This window comes from Corvus brachyrhynchos, unplaced genomic scaffold (assembly GCF_000691975.1).
Source record: "Corvus brachyrhynchos isolate BGI_N302 unplaced genomic scaffold, ASM69197v1 scaffold194, whole genome shotgun sequence".
Taxonomy (NCBI): Eukaryota; Metazoa; Chordata; class Aves; order Passeriformes; family Corvidae; genus Corvus; species Corvus brachyrhynchos.
Genome location: NW_008237890.1, coordinates 4780082 through 4803069, shown reverse-complemented (window position 1 = coordinate 4803069; position 22988 = coordinate 4780082). Strand labels below are relative to the sequence as shown.

Genomic DNA, 22988 nt, shown 5'->3' with positions numbered 1-22988 from the left:
GCTGATTTCTATATATTTGTCTGGAACCATCACCTTTTAGAGATAAGTTGCTGTCACTGTGTTGTGCTGAGACATTCCAACACATTCTGCAGATAATTATACACTGTGTCTTCAAACAGTTATTAAAAGGCGATTTTGCAAGTTACTTTTTTGCTAGTTAGAGAATTCTACTAGTCATAATCTCACCTAACTCAGGATTGTACTTTACCTCAGGCAAAATGCATCTTTTCTGTTGACGTATGTCCAAGGTGTAACTGCATACAGGGTGTTATCTGCCATTCCTTAACTCAGGAAATATTTTGCCAAATACTTAGCTTCTTGGTAACCTGTAATCCTTGTTTGTAGTGCATGGAACAAAACCATAAAATAACAAACAGTCCAAGGGGTGCATGTGTTAAGAGCACATTCTGAAGTGACAATGTCCTAATTTAATAGCTCATGATCCTTTCATAGCCCTGGGCTAGATTTTAATTGCTGTAATAATATTCATCTCCTTTCCTAGAAATCATGGAAAGCTCTTACATGTTTTCTTTAAACCCATCCTCAAAAAAATTTGTCTCTTCCTTCTGTTTCTTGCAAACTTTTTCTGGTATTCATTAAAACAAATCAATCCAGCTTCCAACCCACAACAATCATTCTCCATTTTCTCCTTCCAGCTTTGCAAAAGAGTTGGGCAGTTTTGATCCATCTGTTCAGGGAAATATCCCAGGCAACCAGAGATTTTGTCACATACAGAGAAACTCTTGAAGTCTCATCCAAATCCGAGTGAAGGCTTTTGGTGTCATTGAGACTCGGCTCAAGCTCACTAGTGATTACAGGTTCTTCAGTCAAGTTTTAGGTATTAAAGCTGAGACTTATTGGTGCTGTTTCAGGTTTTATTGTGTTGGTAGATAGCTATCTAAACTACTTGGATTAATCTTTTACTTACATCAATTTAGCTCTCCTCAGAATCAGACTCACTAGTCGTTAATGTTTGTAATTAGCCATTGCATCATTTCCCACATGTGCACCAGCAGCCCTGAGGGAAAACTAGTTCTGTCACTCGGAGGAAATTTTTAACAAACCACATCTAAAGTTCACAGAAACCCTCCTTTACACTGTCCCCAGTGTGGTATGTCCCTCTGTCAACTCTACAGAGTCACATTCCCTGCCTCCTCAGAGGCCCCTTCTCCCCCTGCCTTCTCCCCAGAGTGGGCAGGAGCTGCCAGCAGATGAGTAGCTCCTTAGAGCACCGTTGCCATGCGTCCCTTGTTCAATGCCTTGGGCACGTCTTCAGGATTTATATTCCAGGCTTTCAAATCTCAGAGTCAGCCTGGCCAATGTACACAGGAAAGGAGGTCTCTTTATTCATTACCACATTTTTGATACCAGTATGGGTTTATTGGATCTCAGGGGAATTACTGGACAGTTGGCAGGGTATAATGCAGTATTTTGCAAAAATACACCAGGTAATTAACCTAGATCCTGGCAGTCAGATGGTTCTGCCTTTTCAGCTTAGAGTCAGCACATGATTTTGGGCAAGAAGGACCTCTGACGGTAGCTCCTCCCACCTCTTTCCCCAAGAAAAGCCTGTTTTATAGCAAGTCTGGCTTCAAAGTTACATCAAGCAACTCAGGCTCTGATTAGTTTATTAAATATATCTGAGAGGACTCCATGAAATCCGTTCCACTGCCTATGTTTGTGATATCTTTTTTTTTCTTCTTTTCTAATAACTAATGTGAATTTCCCTTGTTGCTGTTTTAATGGGTTTGCATGTCTCTCCCCGTGCTCCAGGCACTCTTCTGTTAGAAGTCTAAAAATAAGCAATAAGGCCTTTCTTTTCCAGGCTGAACAAATCCAGCTGTGTCTGCCTCTCCTCATACATCATGTGCTCCATCCCCACTGAGGGATAACAGCTAGTATATGATATATCCCTGAACTGTCATGACTGTTTTACTTCTGGGACAAAACCCGGTACCTTTCTGTGGGCTTGCATTCACCCAGTGCACTTGGAGTTGTCTCAGGTGTTTTGGCATATAGACAGACCCTTAGAAAGTTGATGAGAAAGCAGCTTAATTTTGCAATACTGATTCTCCTTCTGTGTTGTTAATGAATACCATTATTTCATTAGACCACTAAATATACCTGAAATATTTTGGTGCATTTGGAATTAAACAGTGCCTTAGTTGGATGTCCATTTTGGATACACAGGTGGCATGCCAAGGATTATCAGGGGTGAATCAGGTTCAGCTGTGATATTAAGGGGAGAGCAGTAAGGAAGTCCAAAGCAGCCACAAAAAGTGACAGTGGCATCACTAGCAGTTGTATATCTGCTGAAGAGCAGCATACTGTCTCCGTCAATTAGCATAAGTACCATGTAGCACACACATGACTTCACTGAAGCAATGACCTTCTTTATAAATAGGGAGGGCGTTAGTATCATGGCACTTACCCCAAAACCTTCTCATTTTTATTGTCATTATGTGCTGAAAGGATCCCTTGCCATTTCATTTTGTTGTGATTGGATAAGTGATTGAGAAAGTGAGCTTATACTTCCCAAGATCTTCACTTGGCCACCTAAGGAGAGAGTCCTACAGCATCCAAGTAGAGTCCAGTGGCTGAAACACATGGGACAAACACATATATAGTGATACAGGAGCTGTGTCTGGATGTTAAAGTAGCCAAAGCAAGACTGTAATATACAGTGACAACAGGACCAAATTTGTAGCAGAGAATGTCTCATACACCCACCATGAAATTGATCAAAATGGTCCTGATTCCTCTTGTGGACTCTCTGTTCTTGTAGACTTTCTGTTTTTGATGCAGGGTAAGGAATGGGAGCACAGAAACCTGTACCTGCACCTGAGGTTTAAAGCTTCATTCAATGCTGGGATTTACAGGGCAGGCACAAGAAATAGATGAACCTGGGTTGTAACAGAGTCAAGATGCAGACATCTCTGCATGAGTGCCATTCCCCAGCTGGTGATGAGGTTATCTCACAACTATCACATGGTTTTGTGATAGCTATCTATGTGGGAGTAGAGAAAGTAAAAACTATCTGGGCTTTAATGTCATAATTTCTGATGAGTTGTCCTGTAAGAAAATGCCTGTGAATAAGGCTATTTTGAACCATAAATCTATGCCTCAGCCTGCTGTTATGGAGCAGACAGTTACTGGCACTGTCATGAGAGGTAAACCATGGGGTCTGTGCGTCAGAGTCATTAACTGCTTCTTAGCACTTTGCCAGGTCCTAGGCTGAATCTAAAATTTCGCATTACTTTCTTATTGAATATTCAACCATGGATTTCATGCCTTTTCCACTGGCTAGAATTCTACATTTTCTCTCAGATTTTCTTCAGACAGGTATGGCTTCAATATTCTAAACCAAAATGGAAAGACTTTCAGATAAATACTTAGAAAACTAGACTTAAATTTTATGTCCCAGACTACATAGTCAACATACATCGAAGTTTACATGTATGTGACTCTCAAAGTACTCAACCTTAAATCTGTGGTGAAGTGAGTGGATCTGTCTTGTTTAACTTTAGGAAGTGAATAGTTTGACAGAATTTCTGAACTGCCAGTTGTTTTCCAGTGAAATTTAAAACTGGGTGGAGATGTGCATTCCATTATAAGCTGTTTAGAAGGTCATTCTTCTGGAAACAGTGGAGGGAACACTTACCTGTTAAAATCAACAAAGCAAATAAAGAGATACAAGGATTTGTTTTTAAATTCACTTTCAGGAAAGTTCACTGTTGTTAGTAAGGTTGTGGCAAATAAGTAGTCAGGACATTAAAAATTTACATAAACTAAAGGAATGTTGACACTTTTCTGTCTTGGAACTCTTACGATCTACTCAAATTTTATTAAATCGATATCACTTCCTATTCTTTGGGCTGTAAATTCAGTTACTTTGGAGGATTGTAGAAATTAGGCTCTTAAAAAGATTTCAATAGTGCTTGTTTAATGTCAGAAGAAAAATTCTTTCTTTATGCGGTTATAAACATGAAAGATGAAGATTAACTGTAACTAGGCACATGAGAAACTTGTGTAATTTATTTTCCGTATTATCTCTTCTTCTTTATTGTCACTGAATTTTTCTCAGCTGGTTTTTTTTTTTTTTAAAGATTTATTTTCCGTATTATCTCTTCTTCTTTATTTTCACTGTATTTTTCTCAGCTGGTTTTTTTTTTTTTTAAAGAAAAATTACAGCTTTGCCATGCCATATCACATGTTCCTGTGCTGCTGTCCTGGCACAGTTACTTACTGTAACAGGAAGAGTAGAGAGGCATGGGAAAGGTGTTTTCAACTAGAGGTTGATTTTTTTTCTCATGCCTCCAATGGCAGAGAGAAAACAGATTTAACAGGAGGCCACCTTCCTTTCATCTCACTTTCTGGTTTATTTAATCTGAATGAGCACCTTTGAACTTTCACACTATTTGGAGCTCATACTGTTTTATTAATATCTATGCAGTCCTGCAGTTAAAAAGGTCAGTAACAAAGGATCCTACACAGCAAGGGTTTGTATGTGCATACAGACTACAGGTGCCTGGAATTCACATGGAGAGCTGATCTGTTGAGGGAGAACTCTCATTGGTAGATACCTAATTTTCTGAGCATGTGTACACCGAATAGCATTCAAAGGTGAAGTCAAGCTGCTGCTTGAAATGAACTGCAATTGTCAGGAATGATGGCAGGTATTGTGTGTCTGTTTGTTGTTCTGTTTTTATCCCTATAGTTGCTCAATGCCTTATAGCAATTTTCCTTTTTTTTTTCAGGATTAACAAACCTTGAAAGGACTCTGAGAACACATTCATCATTTTGTCAGGCGTGACCAGTGAATTTTATAAAAACCTAAGTGTATTTTGAAAGGGTCCTGCCCAAATTTCAGTCAAGAAGGACCTATTAATAGAAAACATATCATACATTTTTGCCTGTGGCTAATAATGCCTTCGTTATATGGTGAAACTCTGCTGGTGGAGAAAGAAGACTCATTTTGTTAAGAAATTTTTTTACTGGTGAAAAAGGCTGGCACCCCCTTATAATATGAAGCCCATTGAGAAAAGCTGGTTGTTTCTACTGCTGCCTGTCATGTTAAGAGCTGTGTGCTCCTCCTTTATTAGTTTGAACCTTGGGGTTAAAGTGATGAAGGGGCAGTCTGTCTTCCTGTCAGAAGAAGACCTCAAGTTTTCCATACCCAGAGAGAAAGATGTCTGCAAAGTAGAAGTTGTGATTAATGAGCCAATAACACAGAGGGTTGGGAAACTAACTCCACAGGTATTTGGGCTCTGTTTTGCTGCTTGAATATTGGTGTGTGCAGGTCTGGGAGAAACTAAAAAGAGCTGCTTTACTGATTTTTGTTTTTCTTTTGGGTAGTAACTAAAAGGCATGAAACTGAAAGGTCTGTGGCATTCGGCCTTTTTCTTAAAAAGACAGCTAGTAGAGAACTGCAGCCCTGAGATCCAAAAGCTGAGCTCAGTAGCATGAGTGCACAGAAATGAGTCTGGTCAGGGTCTCCTTTCACAAGTGAAGAATGGGTATTTCAAAACTTTCAGTTAGGAGATATCATCCAGTCTCTCAGCTGCTTATTTTTCTCCCATGAGAGTAACCAGTGCCCCTTGGGTAATGCATAGCCCACTACAGCATTCTGCATTTTAGTCATGGAGCCACTACTTAAGGAGCAATTAAGAAAAAAATAATCACATACAATGAGCACATTGTGCACACCATTGTTTGTTCTGCTCTGCAGAAGCCAAATTGTTAGCAGATGGCAAATACATTATAACTCCCCTGTTTTCTGTTCAAATGTCAAGCCTGTAGGAATAATGAAATGTATTTCACATATTACCATTCTGCTACTCATCTGCTTTAGAAATCGCCCCACCTGAGTTATAGTAGGAAGGAGTTGAAAGTAGTTGTCACGCAGATGTAATATTATAGACAGAAGATGAATGGTTTTAATGAACCATAGCCAAGCAGGTTTTGGCTTTTTGAAAAATTCTGGTTTGTGCCACAGCACACTTCTGTGTGTTTGTGTATGAATATAGTTTTAAACCTACTCTCTGGGGATGTTGGTATCTTCTGTGAATATAGGTGAAGGAGCACCAGTATCAAAAGGTTTTTCAAAACCTCTGTCTTGGTCATCACTATTATTTTTGCATACCACTGACAAGTACTTCAGCTGAATCAGCACCCCTAAGGAGCAGAGGCATGCCAGGGAAAACAGGAGGTGATGGACAGGACAATGTGTGATCTTCTCTATAGACTGGCCCCAAGGAGTGTAGGTGCATCTGCTGAAGCTACCCCAGGGCTTGTTTTCTGCCAGCACAGGGACACTGACCATAGTACCCCACCTCTATTTCCCCAGTAGAGGTTGGTCCTTGATTCATATGAACATAGAATCATTCAGGCTGGAAAGACCTCCAAGAACACTGAGTCCAACCAGTAACCCAGCACTGCAAGGTCCACTACTAAACCATGTACCCAAGCCCTACATATATACAATTTTTGAATGTTTCCAGGTATGGTGATTCCACCCCTTGGGACGCCTCTTTTAATGCCTGACCAACCTTTTGGTAAAGAAATTTTTCATAATATCCAGTCTAAAGGAGAGGAGAAAAAGAGGGACTTAAATGTGAAACCTATAGCAAACCTCTTCTGCAGGCAATTTGTCTGGCTGAGGGGTGATTTTGCTTTCAGTTTCTGCCTCAGCCTCTGTCTGCAGTAGGACCCAGGTATTTTGAAATAGCTGTTTTGTCCTGTGTAACCCAACATGTTTCAAGCATATAGTTAGAGGCCCTTTTCAAGAGATCCTGCGGGATGTGCATTCACTACACCTTGTTTTCCAAATGACTTCCCCTCTCCCAGCCCCGCTTCTGTTAAGCACCTGTTCTTTTATGGCCATGAATGTATGCCCAGGCAGTTGAGTGTGGCTCATGGAAGCTGCAGGCACTCATGTAGAGAGAAGAGCTCTGCTGGGCAGGTGGCCCTAGGGCAGCAGGCTGGAGAGAGGCAGTGCTTGAGCTTTCACCATTCCTGAAAAAAGGTGCCAGAGTCCAGATCTCCTTGTGCCACTCATGATCTTTCTACAGAAAATTCTGCAGCCAGAAAATGTCTCTGGTATGATCTGGTTTACTACCATTAAAGTGAGTAATGTTCTAGGAATGTATGACAATTTAATTACAAATTGTAATTGAAAAGCAGTTGAAGTGGAAAAAAACAAAGCTCAACATTAATTAGAAAAAGATTTAGATTTCCTTTGTCTCACCCAGTGAATTTATAGACAATTAGAGTTGCCTGTTCATACAAAAGGAAAACGTATCAGGAAACATAAACCAGATGTTTCTTTTTACAAAGCAGATTGTGTCTCAATACACATATAAACTGACTGTCAGTCAGTGTTAACAAACCTTTGTAGAAAGGTGCTAAATTTTCCATCCCCTTGCTATCAATTAAGATGTGGAACAAATGATGTCTTAAAAATAAAGGCATAAGTTATTTTATATGATTGGACCCAGTGAGATGCATCCCAGAGTTCTGGGGGAACTGGCTGATGTAGTTGGAAATTCACATATCATGATGCTTGAAAAGTTGTGGTGGTCAGGTGAAATCCCAGTTTCCAGACTGGAAAAAGGGAAATACAGTACCCATCCTTAAAAAGGGTGGTTCTTTCCTGGGAATTACTGACCTCTCAGCCTGCCCTCTGTGCCCGGGAACATCATGGGACAGATCCTCCTAGAAGCTGTGCAAAGGCACATGGAGGACAGCGAGGTGATTTGAGACACCTGGCATGGCTTCACCAAGGGCAAATCCTGCCTGACCAACCCATTGGCTTTCTGTGTGGAGTGACTCCATCAGTGGGCAAGGCAAGGGCTACAGATGCCATTTACCTTGACTTCTGTAAAGCCTTTGACATGGTCCCCCAAAACACCATTCTGTAACCAAAATCCTCTTGACTTTGAGGGATCTGCACTGATTTATGTCAGTGAAGAATCTTACTTTCAGTGCACAATATTAAGCTTCTGAAATGACAATACGAGTGGGTTTTGTACATAATATACTTTTTTTTTTTAAGATACCATACCACATAACTACTTAATTTTATTTTCTGTTTTTGTGGAATATCACATAAGACTATCCAATTGATTAGTTAACTATCATGTTCCTTTATGCTAGTTTGTACTAAGAAAGAAGAGACATTAAGTAAGAAAAATACATATTTGTTGGTTTTGTTTGAAAAAAAGCAAAGCACATATTTCTATGGCATTTGAAAATAATACACAACAGAACAGCCACAACATAGTCAAAACCTACATCATATGAGAGTAATTTTGTTTTCCACAAATTGTTCTTTTCTTTCCTTTCTAAGCAGTCCCAACAAATAAAATCAAGCATATTTTCCATAACACTATATCTTACAGATTATTCCAAGAGGTTAATCCATGTATATATGTCTGAAAATCAACTAACTCATCATTTAAAAAAACAAACAGGCAAAAAAAGGGAAAGACTTTGCACAATGAACTTCTTGATGAAAGTTAAAAGCAGGCAATAAATTTTAAAATTGCTAAGAATATAGAATAATTATCACATTGCTTGAGCACCTGAGAATAACTTCAGAGGAAATGGACCCTCTCACTAATAATGGAAGCTGAGAAACTCTAACTGTTCTTCCATTATAGAAAGATGTAAGTTCTGTTCTGTGTAATGGCTAGAAAGAAATGAAGTTCAGTAGTTCTTTTATCCTTTAGCATAAATCCACAAAGTGGTCATGAGGTGCTTCAGTTAACTATGCAATAACAATTAATTTAGAATTAAATTATTACGTAATTTTTACACTGAAAGTCAGAATATCTAAAAATTTTCTTTATGAGCTACACTTTTAGTCAACATTTTAGAACCTCACTGAAGTCCCTCAGTCATTTCAGCATCCTCCAAAGTGGTTGGGGAAACAAAGGCAATTCAAGTAAGGCACTTCATTTTCATGATTCTTTTGTCATATATTAAAAAATTACTGTCATTAAAAAGTTACCTCTTCTTTTTTTGAAAAAAAAAAAAAGTGGCTAGTCAGTCGGCCATATAAGTATATTAATCACTATTAGTTATGGCCTCTTTAGGTCTATTAGTGAATGCTGAACAGATTTCACTTTAGTCTGTGAAAGTCCATGTAATGATTTGTGAATACTGCTCCTAAAAAATACAATGAAAACTACATTAACATTCATAGCAAAATGCTTAGGAAATGCAGTGATTTGGGTTTCTTGCTGGCTAGAACATGCCTTTTAGTTACAAAACATGAGTATCCTCCATCCTCCATGGACTATGTAGGGATTCCCTGTTATCAAAAGGATAACATAGACATAGTCTTATCAATGCTAGGAGCTTTCAGATGTTGTTTCTGTAAAAAAACACCACTGCATGGGAATTATAATTTGCCAGTCTTGCAAATTGCAGTATTTGAGAACACGAAAATTGTATGCCCCAGAATCCAAATCCCTTTTCCAAAGAATGAGTGTATCACAGTTCTACAAAGCAATCTTTTTTCTCTTTGTGTCAGGCATGTTTCCTCATTGCCTTGCTTTCACAAGTCAACCAACCATTAAATAAATCAATCTGCCTGAAGTAAGTGTCGGGCTTAGATGTCAAACTGTGGCCAGACAGACTCACAAATTTTACCTGTATCCGGTGTGTTGTAAGTATTAGTCTATTTTGAATTAGCTGGTAGGGACAACATAGGGAACACCATGGGACAGATTGCTTTTTTGAAGTGGATTATACTGATTTTGGGGCTGGATCTTGGTATGGTGCAGAGACAACATCTGATCTAGAAAAGAGCTAACAAATCTGAGCAAAGTTTCTAACAGAAATTTCGCTGGGTTGTATTTTTGTAGCCCATTTGTAGTAGTCATAAAGCAAGATTTACTATATGATCAAGCAATTGCCATGAGCAACTTTAAAAGTCAATAAATCTCATGTTATAATGCTGGACCTGCTGTCTTTTCAGCACCACTGCAGTTGTATGTGCCGCTGGATACACCTGTGTCCTTAACTCCAGAGGCTGCAGTAAAGATGAGGTCAAACTATGTGTTGTACTGGGGAGGGACTTGGCAGCCTGAAACAATCACATATGACCTCTGCCCTTCTAACTGTGGAGTGCTAGCAGCCCCATGTTTAAGTGGTTGCTCTGATTCTTACTGGGAGATTACAGAACAGGTGAATACCTACTTGTAGAAACGAACTACATATTAAAAATTTCCTCAGTCTGATGTATTCCAGGCACTCAGAGAGAAGTGGAACAGGTGTTGTGAAGTTAATATCCTTGGCAGTGTGGTGTCAAGTCTATTCTGTCTCCTTCGTAGGTTTTTGACTGTCACTTCCTTCCTAATGAAGTCAAATATACCCACAATGGATGTCCAATTTTAGATGAAGACATGGTCATGCTCAGGCTGTACAGGTAAGGAGCAGCAGGAGATCGCACTTCACTGTTGCCAGGAGCCCAGCTGACCTCAGGAAGAGCAAGCAGTCCATTTTTTACAGTTAGAGCATGTTCTGCTGTACATGCTGTAACTACTTAGTTCCAGTAGCTGCATCATTAGTTAACAAGTGACCATCTGTTTACAGAAACATTTCTCACCATGTATTGCAGATAATGCCCATTTAATGTGTATTATGTATTGCTTGCTTATTACAGAAAAATAATGATTTTTCATTGTGCTATGGGAAGTGACAACTGTACTTTCAGAGTACTGCATATTCTTTGCTGTCCTGCTGATAGGGACAGACACTCTCACATATACACAGCGAATAACCTCTTCCTTCACAAAGACACCCTGCTTACAAGCATGGGGATTTGGGCAGATTATGGCAATTCAAGGCTTGACCACACAAGAGAGAAAGGGGTTCAAGTAATTCAGTTTAGATGGTGAGGACAATACCCAAATCACAAAGCAACTGAAGATGGGATGAAGCATAACTAATTTTCTTCTGTCACTTGCAGGTTTACAGAAACTGAAACGTTTGTAGAAACATTCACCCTCCATGTGCAGTTACTTGAGCCAGACTGTAACATCATAAAAATGCGTTCCCATGCTTTGGAGGTCCCTGAATACCACGGTCTGTCCAGGGTGATTGACAAGAACATCCTCACCTTTGATTATGACAGGAAGATAAACCTGGATTGCACCATTTCCATAATCTCTTCGGAAACTCACCTGCCTGCTCATGGCCAGCTTGTCACCAGGAAAGAGCAGCAAGAGCAGTTTCGTGGAGATCAGCCATTCTTCCCTGGCACTAGTATGATGTGCTTTAGTTGTTTGTATTAGCATGTTCAAAGAGACCCAGCAGATGAAATCTGCAGCAGTGGGTTGTTTCAGATGTGCTGGGTAAGAGTGGGTCATGTGAAGTTTAATGAACAGCTTGAGCTATCATGGATGTGAAAGGGACATGAAATTTTTGTGAGGCACAATGCAGATCACAGATCTGGGTCAATAATTCCTTGACTGGACTCTGCTTCTGGCTTCTAGATATGTGGACCAATGTGACAGCTTTGTGAGTGCCAAGACTTGGTAGAAACAGCAGAGGTAGTTGTTGGAGGCAGCACCTAGTCAAGATACCAAGGGAGGATGGAGTTGGAAGATGTAATTTGAAAACAAAATCGTGTAGGAGAAATTAAGTCAGGAAAGGAGCCCTACTTCTCATCACACTGTCTCTCTCTGAGGTTTATTTTAGCTACAAGGGCAGGTTCCCCGTGTTGGTTTCTGCTCTGGTATCTGTTTCACTATTGCTGTTACTGGGTTACAGAGCACAGCCTGGGACAACAGTGCGGAAATGGGAGCTGTACACTGGGACTAGGAGTCATTAACAACAAAAAAATGAGCTGTGATGAATTTCTGAGGATGGGCATTCAGTATCGACACCTTGACCCCCCCTCGCCTGACACTGATTATATTCCTGTGAGGTTGGATCTCTCAGATAGCAGAAGCAAAACTCTGCACAAGGTAGATTTTAATGCAAGTTTATAATATCTGATTGTCATCCTGTGCTTTTTTTTTGTTTGGTTGGTTTTTTGTTTTTTATCCTTTTCACATTTGAAGAGAGATAGGAATCCTTTAAGTTTTTTCAGTTCTTAGAACTTTGCCAGCTAAGCAAATGGAAGGCATTAGCTCCATGCCTCTATGATTAGACCATTATGGCTACAAAGAAACACCTCTGGTTGATTACTGTCAAACATAAGTAGTTTATCCTGAGAGAAGAATTAATTCTGGCATAACTCCACAACTTTTATACAGCATGATCTGCACTGACTTCAGCATATACAGTAATTAATAAGTTAAGAGCTCTGTGAACATATTCAGTTAATAATAATTAATGGCTTGTGCATGTTTCTGTCAGATAAAGTAATTTATTAAGTTCACATCACATTAAGTAAATTGTTTCAGTCCCAAATTAAGGACACAAATAAGACTAGTGAACCTGAAAGTCGTATTAATTATGTCTCAATATTTACTTTAGGCATTTTCTAATTAAAATGTTTCAGGTTTTTTTTTTTTTTCCAAATAATTATTGCTTTAACATGTACCCCAATTTGCTATGTGAAGCTAAAAGAAGTAGAATTTATTTTTTTGCTTTACTTTGCCTGTTTATTTGTCTCATTTTTTCCTGTTGTAGACGGAGTATGCATGGCTCCCTGTTCAGATTAAAGGTGCTGTTCCCAACCGAACACCCAAAGCTGCCCCAATGGCAAAGTTCACCCTGGAAGTAGATCAATTTATTTTAACCCCTATTACAACCACAACCATTGATGCTGAAGACAATGAAACTCCAAAGTCCCTGCTTGTATTCAACATTACCAAGCCACCTCCACAGGGCTTTATCACTCACCTATCTGACCACACGAAACCTGTTGGCTCCTTCACTTGGAAAGATCTCAATGACATGCTCATTGCTTATCAGCCTCCAAATAACAGCCACACAGAGAGGAGGAATTATGAGGTAACAGTGCAATGTTTTCACTCATAATAGTGCGAGTATTTGCTGTTTTTCATCTCCTTAAGTAAGATGGAAATAAATGTAATCATATGTAATGGATATTTTTCAGGAAAAAGGTTTTAAAAACTACATGCAATGCAGGAGCAGAGTTAAAATCTTTTACTGCTTTCTCGTATGACATGTCAGCTTAACTATCTAACACAAAATAGATGTTTATTGCTCACTACATAAGAATTTCTTTGTACTGAAAACTTTTTAATCCCTCTGACTGAGAACTATCTAAACTGGATTTTTTTAAAATAAGAGGAATAGTGAAATTACAGTACTTGTAGATCTACTCAAGAGCCTTTGGAAAGATCAGTGGTGCCTTTTCCACACAGCTTTTGTCCCTGCATGATGTTACTGATCCCTGTGACCTGTGCAGAGGTGACATATTTAAACTCATGAAAAATGGACCAGTTAAAGGTCAGGATTGCTATTTGGCCTTACACCCTACCTGCTGTGATAATGGTGGTTTAGAGATAACAAAAAGGGACTCCCAACAGTTCCTGCTGGGAATAATAAATGCATGTCACTAACACGGAAAGCGTAATGCAAATGATGAATGAGATCAAGCTTCTGTCTGCAGGTTATTGAGTGAGTTACGAAATAACTGTCTGATAAGATAGTTAAGGAATTTTCCAATCAAAGCAAAATGGTTGGTACTAAAGTAATAAAACCAAAGAAAAAAAAGCCAAAGCAAGGTAAGCTGAGGAAAGGGTTGCCTGGAAAGCAGAGCAACAGTAACAGTAATTGGCATCTGACCCTGACAAGGCTTGTCTCATTTTTTTCTTGGCTGTCACAGGAGCCTCCTTTCCCTGTTTCCGTAGTGTGAGGACCACACATCCAAAACATCTGCTCCTTGAGTGCCTCATCACTGTTCTGCTTTCAGCATTGTTTGAGTCCATGTTCAAGAATTTGACAGTTCTGGAGTTTGACAACTCAAGAGTTCGATTTTTAAAAAATTTTGTTTTTTCTATACTAGTGCATATATTTTCTATCATATCTGGTTTTGGTCCTACACCTCTTAAAAGAGCAGGAAATGTCTCCTCCCTTTGTATTATTACTAGTTAAAAAAAGCTCTATATTAATTGCTGAGTTAACTGCACTCCAAACAAAAATGAAAATTCCACACACTACAAACTAAGTTTCACATAATTCACTGCAAAGAGTGAAGAAGGCAGATATTCAGTTTTGTGCAGAACTTCCATGGCTCTTTTTAGAAGCTAAATCAAGTTTTGTTTATTAACATATTATCAGAAGCCTGTAAGAGCTCTCAGAAGAGAACGCACTATATGTTTTTTGAATTACTTTTGGTTTCCAGTTTTCAATAAGTAGTTTATCTGTTTTCTTAACAGGTGGAGTTTGAGGTTCATGACTTCTACTTTGAAAGGAGTTTGCCAATCACTGTGCATCTTTCTATCAGAACAACAGATACAAATGCCCCTCGGGTTTCATGGAATACAGGTGAGATCTCTTATACTCAGTTTATTTTGCCTCAGAGTTAATAACATTTTGAGAGATATATTTGAAAAAGCTCTAAAATTCAGATTTACACCTGGAGTCTAAGCATCATTAAACTGAAGGAGAATTAATCTATTTTTTCCCTATCTCAATTTTGGAGAGAACATATTACAAAAACTTTAAAAGGATCTAATGACTTAACAGGAATGAAAAATAAAGAATAAATGGAGTTACAGGAAAAATGGGATTTATTTATACAGCATTTCCTTGTAGAATGAACTCTACATAAAAAAATATAAATATTAAGGGCAAATATATGATGGAATAAGAATAGTGGGGTAGCATGTGCGAAAGACCAAGTCTTGCTGGTATTGTTAAAGTTGGAAGTGCAAAAATGAACAACTAGGAACAGAGGGCATGATATACCACCAGACATTTAAAGCCTGGAAACCTTACAAGGTTAAGGCTAATTCAAACAGATTCATAATGCCTGCACTGGAAAGGGAACAGAGTCTCTCATCTAGAGTGCATTGATATTTAAAGGTTTAAGATCAAATATGCCTAGCAGTAGAAAAGGAAAGGAGCTGAGAAGAAGGTACCTAACGTCTTCCAGAGAAACCCCACTTGAAATGGCTGTCTGAGTAAAATAAAAAAACACAGTCTTCTGCCATGAAGATCAACATACATTTTTAAATGCAGACTCAATAAAGAAGCTAAATGCCCAGTTTCAGACATTGTGAGATTTCAAGTTCAATGCTCCTGTTGGTGCAAACTCCAGAAATGTGCCTCATTAGATTACCAGATAACTGGAAACCAGATGTCAAGGCAACTTTCCTGCCTGACCTTTCAGATGCCTGTCTCTGTGAGCCACACTTGCACCACCCAAGATTTTACTGCTGGGACTGAAGCCCCTTCGCAGCAGGTGGCTCCAGTGACGTGATGGATGTCCTGCTTGTCTTTCTATGCTCACCACATGCACACTATCAGACAAATTTCTGTTACTGCTCAATCTGGATTTCCCATATCGGAATCCTAGATCTCTGTTTCCTTTATGTGATTTAACTGTGGTGCAGCAACACAAAAACTGCTCAAACTTGGTGTCGCCAGGGAGGGACCCTGACCAAAGGAATCCCTGAATTTTATACCCCCATAGTCTGTGTGTACTTGCTCCAATGGTGATATTTGTTCTTGTTTCACATCAGGTCCTGCAGTCTCTGTATGACCAGCCACACCCCATGCCCTTTTTTTTAGACAAAGGGTCCATGCCCATTCATGGCTTTTTACCTAGAGCTCCAGAGATTTCCCCCCACCCAGGGCACAATGTGCAGCTTGCACATGAAGCAACCTAAACTAGGTGCATTCTACATCAGAATTGGTTATTTCTCTGAAAAAGATTCCTTAAAGACAGTGAACTAATTCAAGTATGTCAGAAGCTGTTATCAGCCTTTTAGGTGGCCTCAGAATCATAACAATATAGAAGTATTAAGGTTGACAAAGACCTCCAAAATTTTCAAGTCCAGCCTTCATCTGAATACCACCATGCCTACTAAATATATCATGAAGTGCAATGTCTACTTGTTTTTTGAACACTTCCAGGGATAGTGACCACCACTGCTCTGCGGAGCTTGTTCCAAAGCTAAATCACCCTTTCAGTGAAGAAATTTTTCTTAATATCCAATCTAAACTTCTACTGCAATGCCTTTCACACGTAGATATGTAGTTAGAATTAAATATTCTGGGTTTTTTTCCTGGTTGGAAACACCTTTAGAAGCATTACATGCTGACAGTGATGTAACTTTCTCCTCTTTGCAGGCCTCAACCTCCTAGAGGGGCAGTCCCGACCCATCACATGGCAACACTTCCAAATAGTAGACAATGATGATATCCAAAATGTTCGCTTGGTCACAGTTGATGGCTTACAGCATGGGCGGCTGTCAGTGAGAGGTAGGTCATTTCAGCTCCAGAGACTGGAAAAATCTCCTCTGTGATTAAACAGCAGCTCTGCTCCCTCTGCTGACCACCTTCTGCTACAACTGTGCTAAGCATGGGTATTGAAACAGGAATGTTCAAAAATTCAGTATTTAAACCTTTACTTAACGTACATTTACATTCCAAAGCTGAAATTAAAAAAAATCAGCTATGTTTTCATTGAGCAGCATGAGGAGAAACACAGTCAATAAATTTTCAGTTCTTACATTTTTGCTTGCAGATGTTAAGGAACGCCAAGTGATTTTGATTTGTTGGCAAATAATAGACAACATTTGGATATGGTTGTTACTGGCAGCTTTAAGGTTTATTTCAAAAAGTGGAAATTAAATTAGACTTCTAACTCATTAGCCTTCTGCATTATCAATACTACCAGTTTTGCTCTTCAGCGCATGAGTTGCCACAGTGCTTGGGAAAAAGGTTGTGTAATGGAAGTCACTCTGAGCTTGGCAGGGTGGGAACATGTTGCCACTATCAATGCTGAGTTTTTTGACAGTTGAATGTGTTCATGTAAAATGCATAACCTAAAGACATAAAACAACTATTTAAAGAAAAGGGAAATGCAGTGTTTTGAATATAGCAAACATAGAAACTATTCAGAAGTAAATTTAAATTCAGGAAACCCCTGCCAAGTAGTCCAGTGTCTGAAAGATCCTCCTCCTGCAAAGCTGCAGACAGGAACTGTGTGGTGTCAGCAGTGCTAGGTGGACTCAGCCCCAGAGACAGTGTTAGGGGACTGTGCAGCCAGCCAGGGCCCATCTCCCACTGGCACTCCTGCCCTTGCATACTGAGTTTGAGCGTTTCTCAGACTACCATGCAGCAGCCAGAGGTGGATATTTCACCTCCACTGACTGCACCTTACTGTCTTTTTATCTGTATGCATAGGTACATGCCAAGGAAAATATCACCACAATTTTTGGCAATTGCCTTTTTTGTGTAAAACCTTAGAGGAATGCCTGGCTTTTTTTCTTGGTGGCCCTGGGGATATCATACATTTTAGGGCCAGCTTGCTGTCTTGAATCCTGTACCTTGCCTGAATATTTGTCTGTTTGCATAACAGTTCTAGTGAAGCAGAAGTATAAAATTGTCTTATTACAGACAATAACCTCAACACACCAAAATTGCCACATCATTATATTTTACTTGCAGTGAAATCCTGAGCTTTAATGATAAGGCCTATTTTCTTTGATGCTTAAAATGCGTGTAAAATGGTCTGATAAGAAAGTAGAGGTTGAAATTAAAGTGGAAACTACTGCAGTTAAAAATCCTTAATGCCTCCAGTTACCTTTAATGACATTTGGAAGATTTTCTCTGCTATCACAGCTGCAAATTCTGCATTCTTATTAACCATTCAGCTCCAACAAACTTGTTTTTGGTAGGTGAAGTTACATTTGATTTTTCTAGTTAGAAATACAATGCTCATTTCTCTCCCTCAATAATCTTTGTATTAGAGCAAAGATTCCTTTCTGGGCTGAACCATACATTTTTGATGTGTTTTCTTCCACTGTTTTGACAGGAGGGAAAGGATTCATGTTCACAGTCTCTGACATTCACGCTGGAGTTGTTCACTACCATCATGATGACAGTGATTCTACTAAGGATTTTGTGGTATTTAGAATTTTTGATGGCCCCCACAGCATTCGCCATAAGTTCCCAATAAATATCCTCCCTAAAGATGACAGCCCTCCATTTCTGATCAGCAATGTGGTCATTGAAGTTCACGAGGGACAGACAATCCTGATTCAGGGCTCCATGCTTCATGCTTCTGACATGGATTCCAGTGACGATTACATACTATTCAATATTACCAAGCCATCACAGGCTGGAGAAATCATGAAGAAACCAGGACCAAACTTGATAGGTAATGGAACACATCCATAAAAGGACACTTTTCTTTGTCCCCTCTTTTTAAAAATACATTTAATGTTAGAGTCAGAAATAATGGCAAATTTGGACTTCTTTCATTATAGTGTAAAACCCCATCACTAATTAATGTTGGTCTCTGCACTAGGATAACTGTACCTGTGTACACAATTTCTCCTGTAATTCTTCCATTCTGAGTCTATTTTCCTACAGTACTTTTCTCTGGAAAAAATATTGGGCTAGTCAGGAGTTAGTTTAGATGCAAGGATCTGTGACAAATTCAGAGCTAATACACGATGCTAATTATGCTAAGTGATGAGAAAGCTCTCCTTCCACGTAACAACCCAGAAATTCCTGTGCTAGGCTGCAGAGACTGCCAGTCCTGCAAATTCTCTTCTGACTTCTGAACAGGGCTTTCAGCCTGTTTTCTGCGTTGCTTCTTTTTTTGAATGATTTTTAAGTGACACAGAAAAGAAGCTGGTGATCTTCAGAGAATGTGGAAGACAGTGAGACAACATTTCAAAGGATTTGCTCCAGTTAGGGTGAAAAAGAAGATATTATACTTCCCCAGCTACTCACATAACTAATGCATAACTTTGGTGTAGTATTAAAATCATGGAGTGTTCAAAGGAAGATGTATTCTTCAATTCAACAGGGTATTCTGTCAACAGTTTTCTTCAGAGGGATCTATTTAATGGAATAATTTATTATCATCATTTGGGAGGAGAAATATTTGAAGATTCCCTTGAGTTTGTGCTATGTGATAGCCATGACCCTCCAAACCTCTCAGAGCCACAGGTATGAAACAGAAACATCTTTGCAGTCTCCTGAATTTTTTCTTCAAATGGTTGATATCTTACCTGTTCTGGCTGGCTTTCAAATAAAACTGGCATAGATTTTTTCTGATGGCAGTCACCACCACAAACAGTGTTCTTCAGGGCTATTTCTTGTTCTTGTTTTCAATGAGGTAACTCCCTGGCTGAATAGAGACAAGTTCATCAAAAAGACCTTTTCTTATATTATAATATGAAATGTTGAAAACAAATTGTATTTGGAGACAGTACAAACAAATTAAAAAAACCCTCCTGAAGTCAACTGAGAACAGATTATTTTTTTCACACAAAAATCCAACATACTGAATTTAATTTTGCATTTAATTTAAAGGGAAATCTCTGAGATTCAAAGGCTTTGCATTTAACTGTTATATACCTCCGTTACTCTTGTGTTGATGGTATAGCATGACAGACACATCCTGTATCTCATATTCCAGTGATCCACTTACTTCTGTGCGCATGTTGGTGAACAGCTACTCGGGACACTCTTACTGAGAGGAATGGCTGACTATTCTACTGTCTCCCCAATCTCAGGTGATGGTGGTTCACATTATCCCTGTGGATGATCAGCTACCCAGAGAAGCTCCAGGAGTGACCCGTCACCTGGTTGTTAAGGAGACTGAGATTTCTCACCTAACAAAGAAACATCTCCACTTCATAGATGTGGAAGAGCAAGACAGAGAGCTCACATACACCGTAACCACTGCCCCATTTTTCTCTTGCACCCATGGGTAGGTGCAACCTGACATACCTTTCAGGTGGGACAGGGGAACAACCCAGGTAACAGGAGCAGCCTCAGTGGCAGTAACATGCATGTGCCTCAAGTTCTTCATCTGTTTGTTGACAGTGCAGGTGACAACAACTGGGTGCAGCTCTCCTGTTGATTAAGGGTGAGCTAGAGCCTGAAGCAACAGAGTAGTACACAGAGTAATAAAAAATAGGTAATGCATAGTTTAACAAGGAATAAGAAGTGGGAAGTCATGTGAAATATTTTATTTCCTTTTGTTGGATTTTACACTGACTTGTGGGATCCTGTCCAGCCTCAAGTACAAGTCACAGCACCTCTCCTAACTGTTGGAATGAGGCTGACCTGTGCCTTCCCCAGACTGAGAAGAGAAGGTGCTGCAGCTTTTTCAAGAATATGTATCAGGCACTCCTGATTGTGGACTAGGAAGCTGTAGAGCAGAAAACAGGCAGAACAGGCTGTGGGAGCAAGGGAGGTATGGAATGAATGGGTATAATAGCAGTTTACATCACTGGTGCTGTAATCTCTTTAGACCATCAGCAACAATTTGCTAAATGAAAAGTTTTGAATCCAGACATTGTATGGTTTAAGCTGAAGATCAATCAACACTCTCAATTTTGACCTCAAGCAACGTAGGATCAGTATGCAGCTGGGGGAGAAAGCTGTTTCCCTCATCAGTCAAATAGCCACATGGTTACCCAGTTTGCCTGTTACTGCTGTTGGAAAGCTGGGTGGCTGGAAACTGGTTAATTTCAGAGTTTATACGATGCATGAAACTAGAAATAATTAATTTTTCTACTTAAAGATAAACACAGGTGTGCAAGTAACAAGAATGTGATGGACTAGATTTGCAGGTGGTGTAAATGGTATCTGGGGTGTGTGGAGACACACTTGCAGCAATTCCAGAGCTTGCTTATAAGTTATGAGATGATTTTTCATGATCATCCTGAAAAATATTTCATTTGGACAGTTTTCTGTGGTAATGCTTAAGTGGGTGACAAGGATGGAAGAAAGGAAAATGTTTTTCCTTTCAATGCAGTTGAAAGTGTGAAGCTAACTTGAAATGCAAGATCGAGCTATGTGGCTATTTTTCTTGTTCTTTGGTATTGCTAGCCAAGATATGACATGCATATTTTTGTGCAGCTACTCGGATGCTGGGAAGCTGTTTATGGTGGACACCATCCCCAAATTGGTCAAGGATCCTGCTGCTCTTGCACTGCAGTCATTTACTCAGGTTTGTTATGTTACCTGATACCACAATGAGTTCTAAACAATTTTCAAAAGTTACAAGTGCACAGTTGTATCTGACAGGAAAACAGGAGGTGAAAACCGAGGAGCAGTACTATCACAAGCTCTGCTTAAGAAACTCAAAACTCTGCTATTCCAATACCAGGTTTTATAACAAATTTCTATTATGCTTCAGTTTTGGAATATATAAACACATCTATCCTAAAACCAGCAGGGGCTACAGCTGCTTGGGTAGGATGAATTTGGCTTCACATGATGTAAGAGGAAGGAAAAAGTACACAAAATGTGGAAATGAGACCTTGAACAGTTTCCTACTTCTTCTCAGTGTCTCCACCAGTGGATGTACTAGAGGATGGCATAGGATGGAACAGATTTTTTGTAGTTCCGTTTTCATGCTTTTGTAGTTTGACAAATAAGTATTACTAAAGCGTCTTGTTTTATATCCTGCTGTATGGTTAAAGTTGCATGATGATCATTGCAGTACCATAATGACAGCTCTGAACCTACATATTCTAAAATGTGTGCCTAATATACGTATCTGGATGCAAGATTTTTGATATTTCTTTCACTGGCCTGTCCTCACCATGGAACACAGGACATGCAGTTACTATTCACATTGATGAAATTCAGCTGCTGTGGGAGATGTTAGCTTTCATGCATTGTTTATTTTAAAGTCACAGTTTTAAAAGGTCCTTGGACCAGCATTTTTAAAGGGATCCATCAAGAAGGTCAGGCCATCAACTCCATTATCACTTATAAACCATATCTATATTTTTTGCTACAGGTTTGAGTATTTGAACCTGTACTCACCTAATTTGTATCTAAAGATGCATTTAATCAAGGTGTGTCTAGTAGCTAAAGAGCACATGCAAAATTTCTGAAATTTATTTTGATGGCTGGATTACACCTAAACAGGGGATGATAAAAGTCCCCAATGTCATGGATTATGGATACCCCCATTATCTCCTCTTACATGCACCCCTCTTCTCTTTTTGCAGCATGCCGTGAACTATATGAAAATTGCTTACATGCCACCCCTGCAGGACATTGGACCTGAACCTCAGCAAGTCCAGTTTATTTTTTCTGTCAGCAATCAGCATGGAGGCACTTTGTATGGGATCTGCTTCAATATTACAATTCTTCCTGTGGACAACCAAGCCCCAGAGGTACGGTGGTGGTGAAAGTGAGAAAAAAGGACTTGGAAATTGCTTTGAGTAGAAACAGAAGTGCAGAAAAATATTTTGATTTTACTGAGATAAAAAATGAATTTTCCATGGGATCAGGGTTTCAGCACCTTGCACACGGCTTGCACTGGGATTGAAGTAGAAGGTGAAGTCTGGTGAGTGCGCAATGTGATTTTTTTGTGCTAAGTAAGCCGAGGACTAACTTTGGCATCTATGTATCTGTTCAAAAACATGTACGTCGCATCTTGGTTAGCAAAACTGCATCCCTACATTTTGTGTTGCTTACTGCCTATAAGGCAGGTCAGAAGCTTCCATGAATGGGATCAGAACTAGGATGCACATATTATAGCCCATTGTTGGTAATTTCCTTAGGTTTTTCTAACACAGCAGAAAAGATTATATCCTTTGGCATTTTGTTTTTTAAGGTGTCACACATCCTTATAGCAGAGCAAATGGGAATAACCCTGTCTGCTGTGTGTTTGGAGGTGCAGCAGCAAAGAGAGCTCAGCATTTCTCCTTCCTGCAGGTCTTTACAACCCATTTGAGAGTGGAAGAGGGTGGCATGACCTCTGTTACAGAGGGACACATTCTCATCTCTGACGCAGACACAAAACGAGAGCATCTCTTCCTGCCCCTGCTGAGGCAGCACCCGCCAGGTGT

General features: G+C 39.5%; 1 protein-coding gene across 1 annotated transcript in view; it reads left to right on the top strand.

Annotated features, from left to right (window-relative positions):
- FREM1 (FRAS1 related extracellular matrix 1) overlaps positions 1-22988 on the top strand; it is a 66597-nt gene that overhangs the window by 1145 nt on the left and 42464 nt on the right. Inside the window, 13 exon segments of the mRNA XM_017732885.1 lie at positions 4758-5256; positions 10338-10432; positions 10976-11271; positions 11779-11975; positions 12646-12969; positions 14364-14472; positions 16282-16413; positions 17972-18316; positions 18974-19116; positions 19686-19882; positions 21040-21130; positions 22143-22310; positions 22855-22986. Of these exon segments, the coding sequence (XP_017588374.1) occupies positions 5026-5256; positions 10338-10432; positions 10976-11271; positions 11779-11975; positions 12646-12969; positions 14364-14472; positions 16282-16413; positions 17972-18316; positions 18974-19116; positions 19686-19882; positions 21040-21130; positions 22143-22310; positions 22855-22986 (2460 nt within the window). The 5' untranslated portion in view covers positions 4758-5025.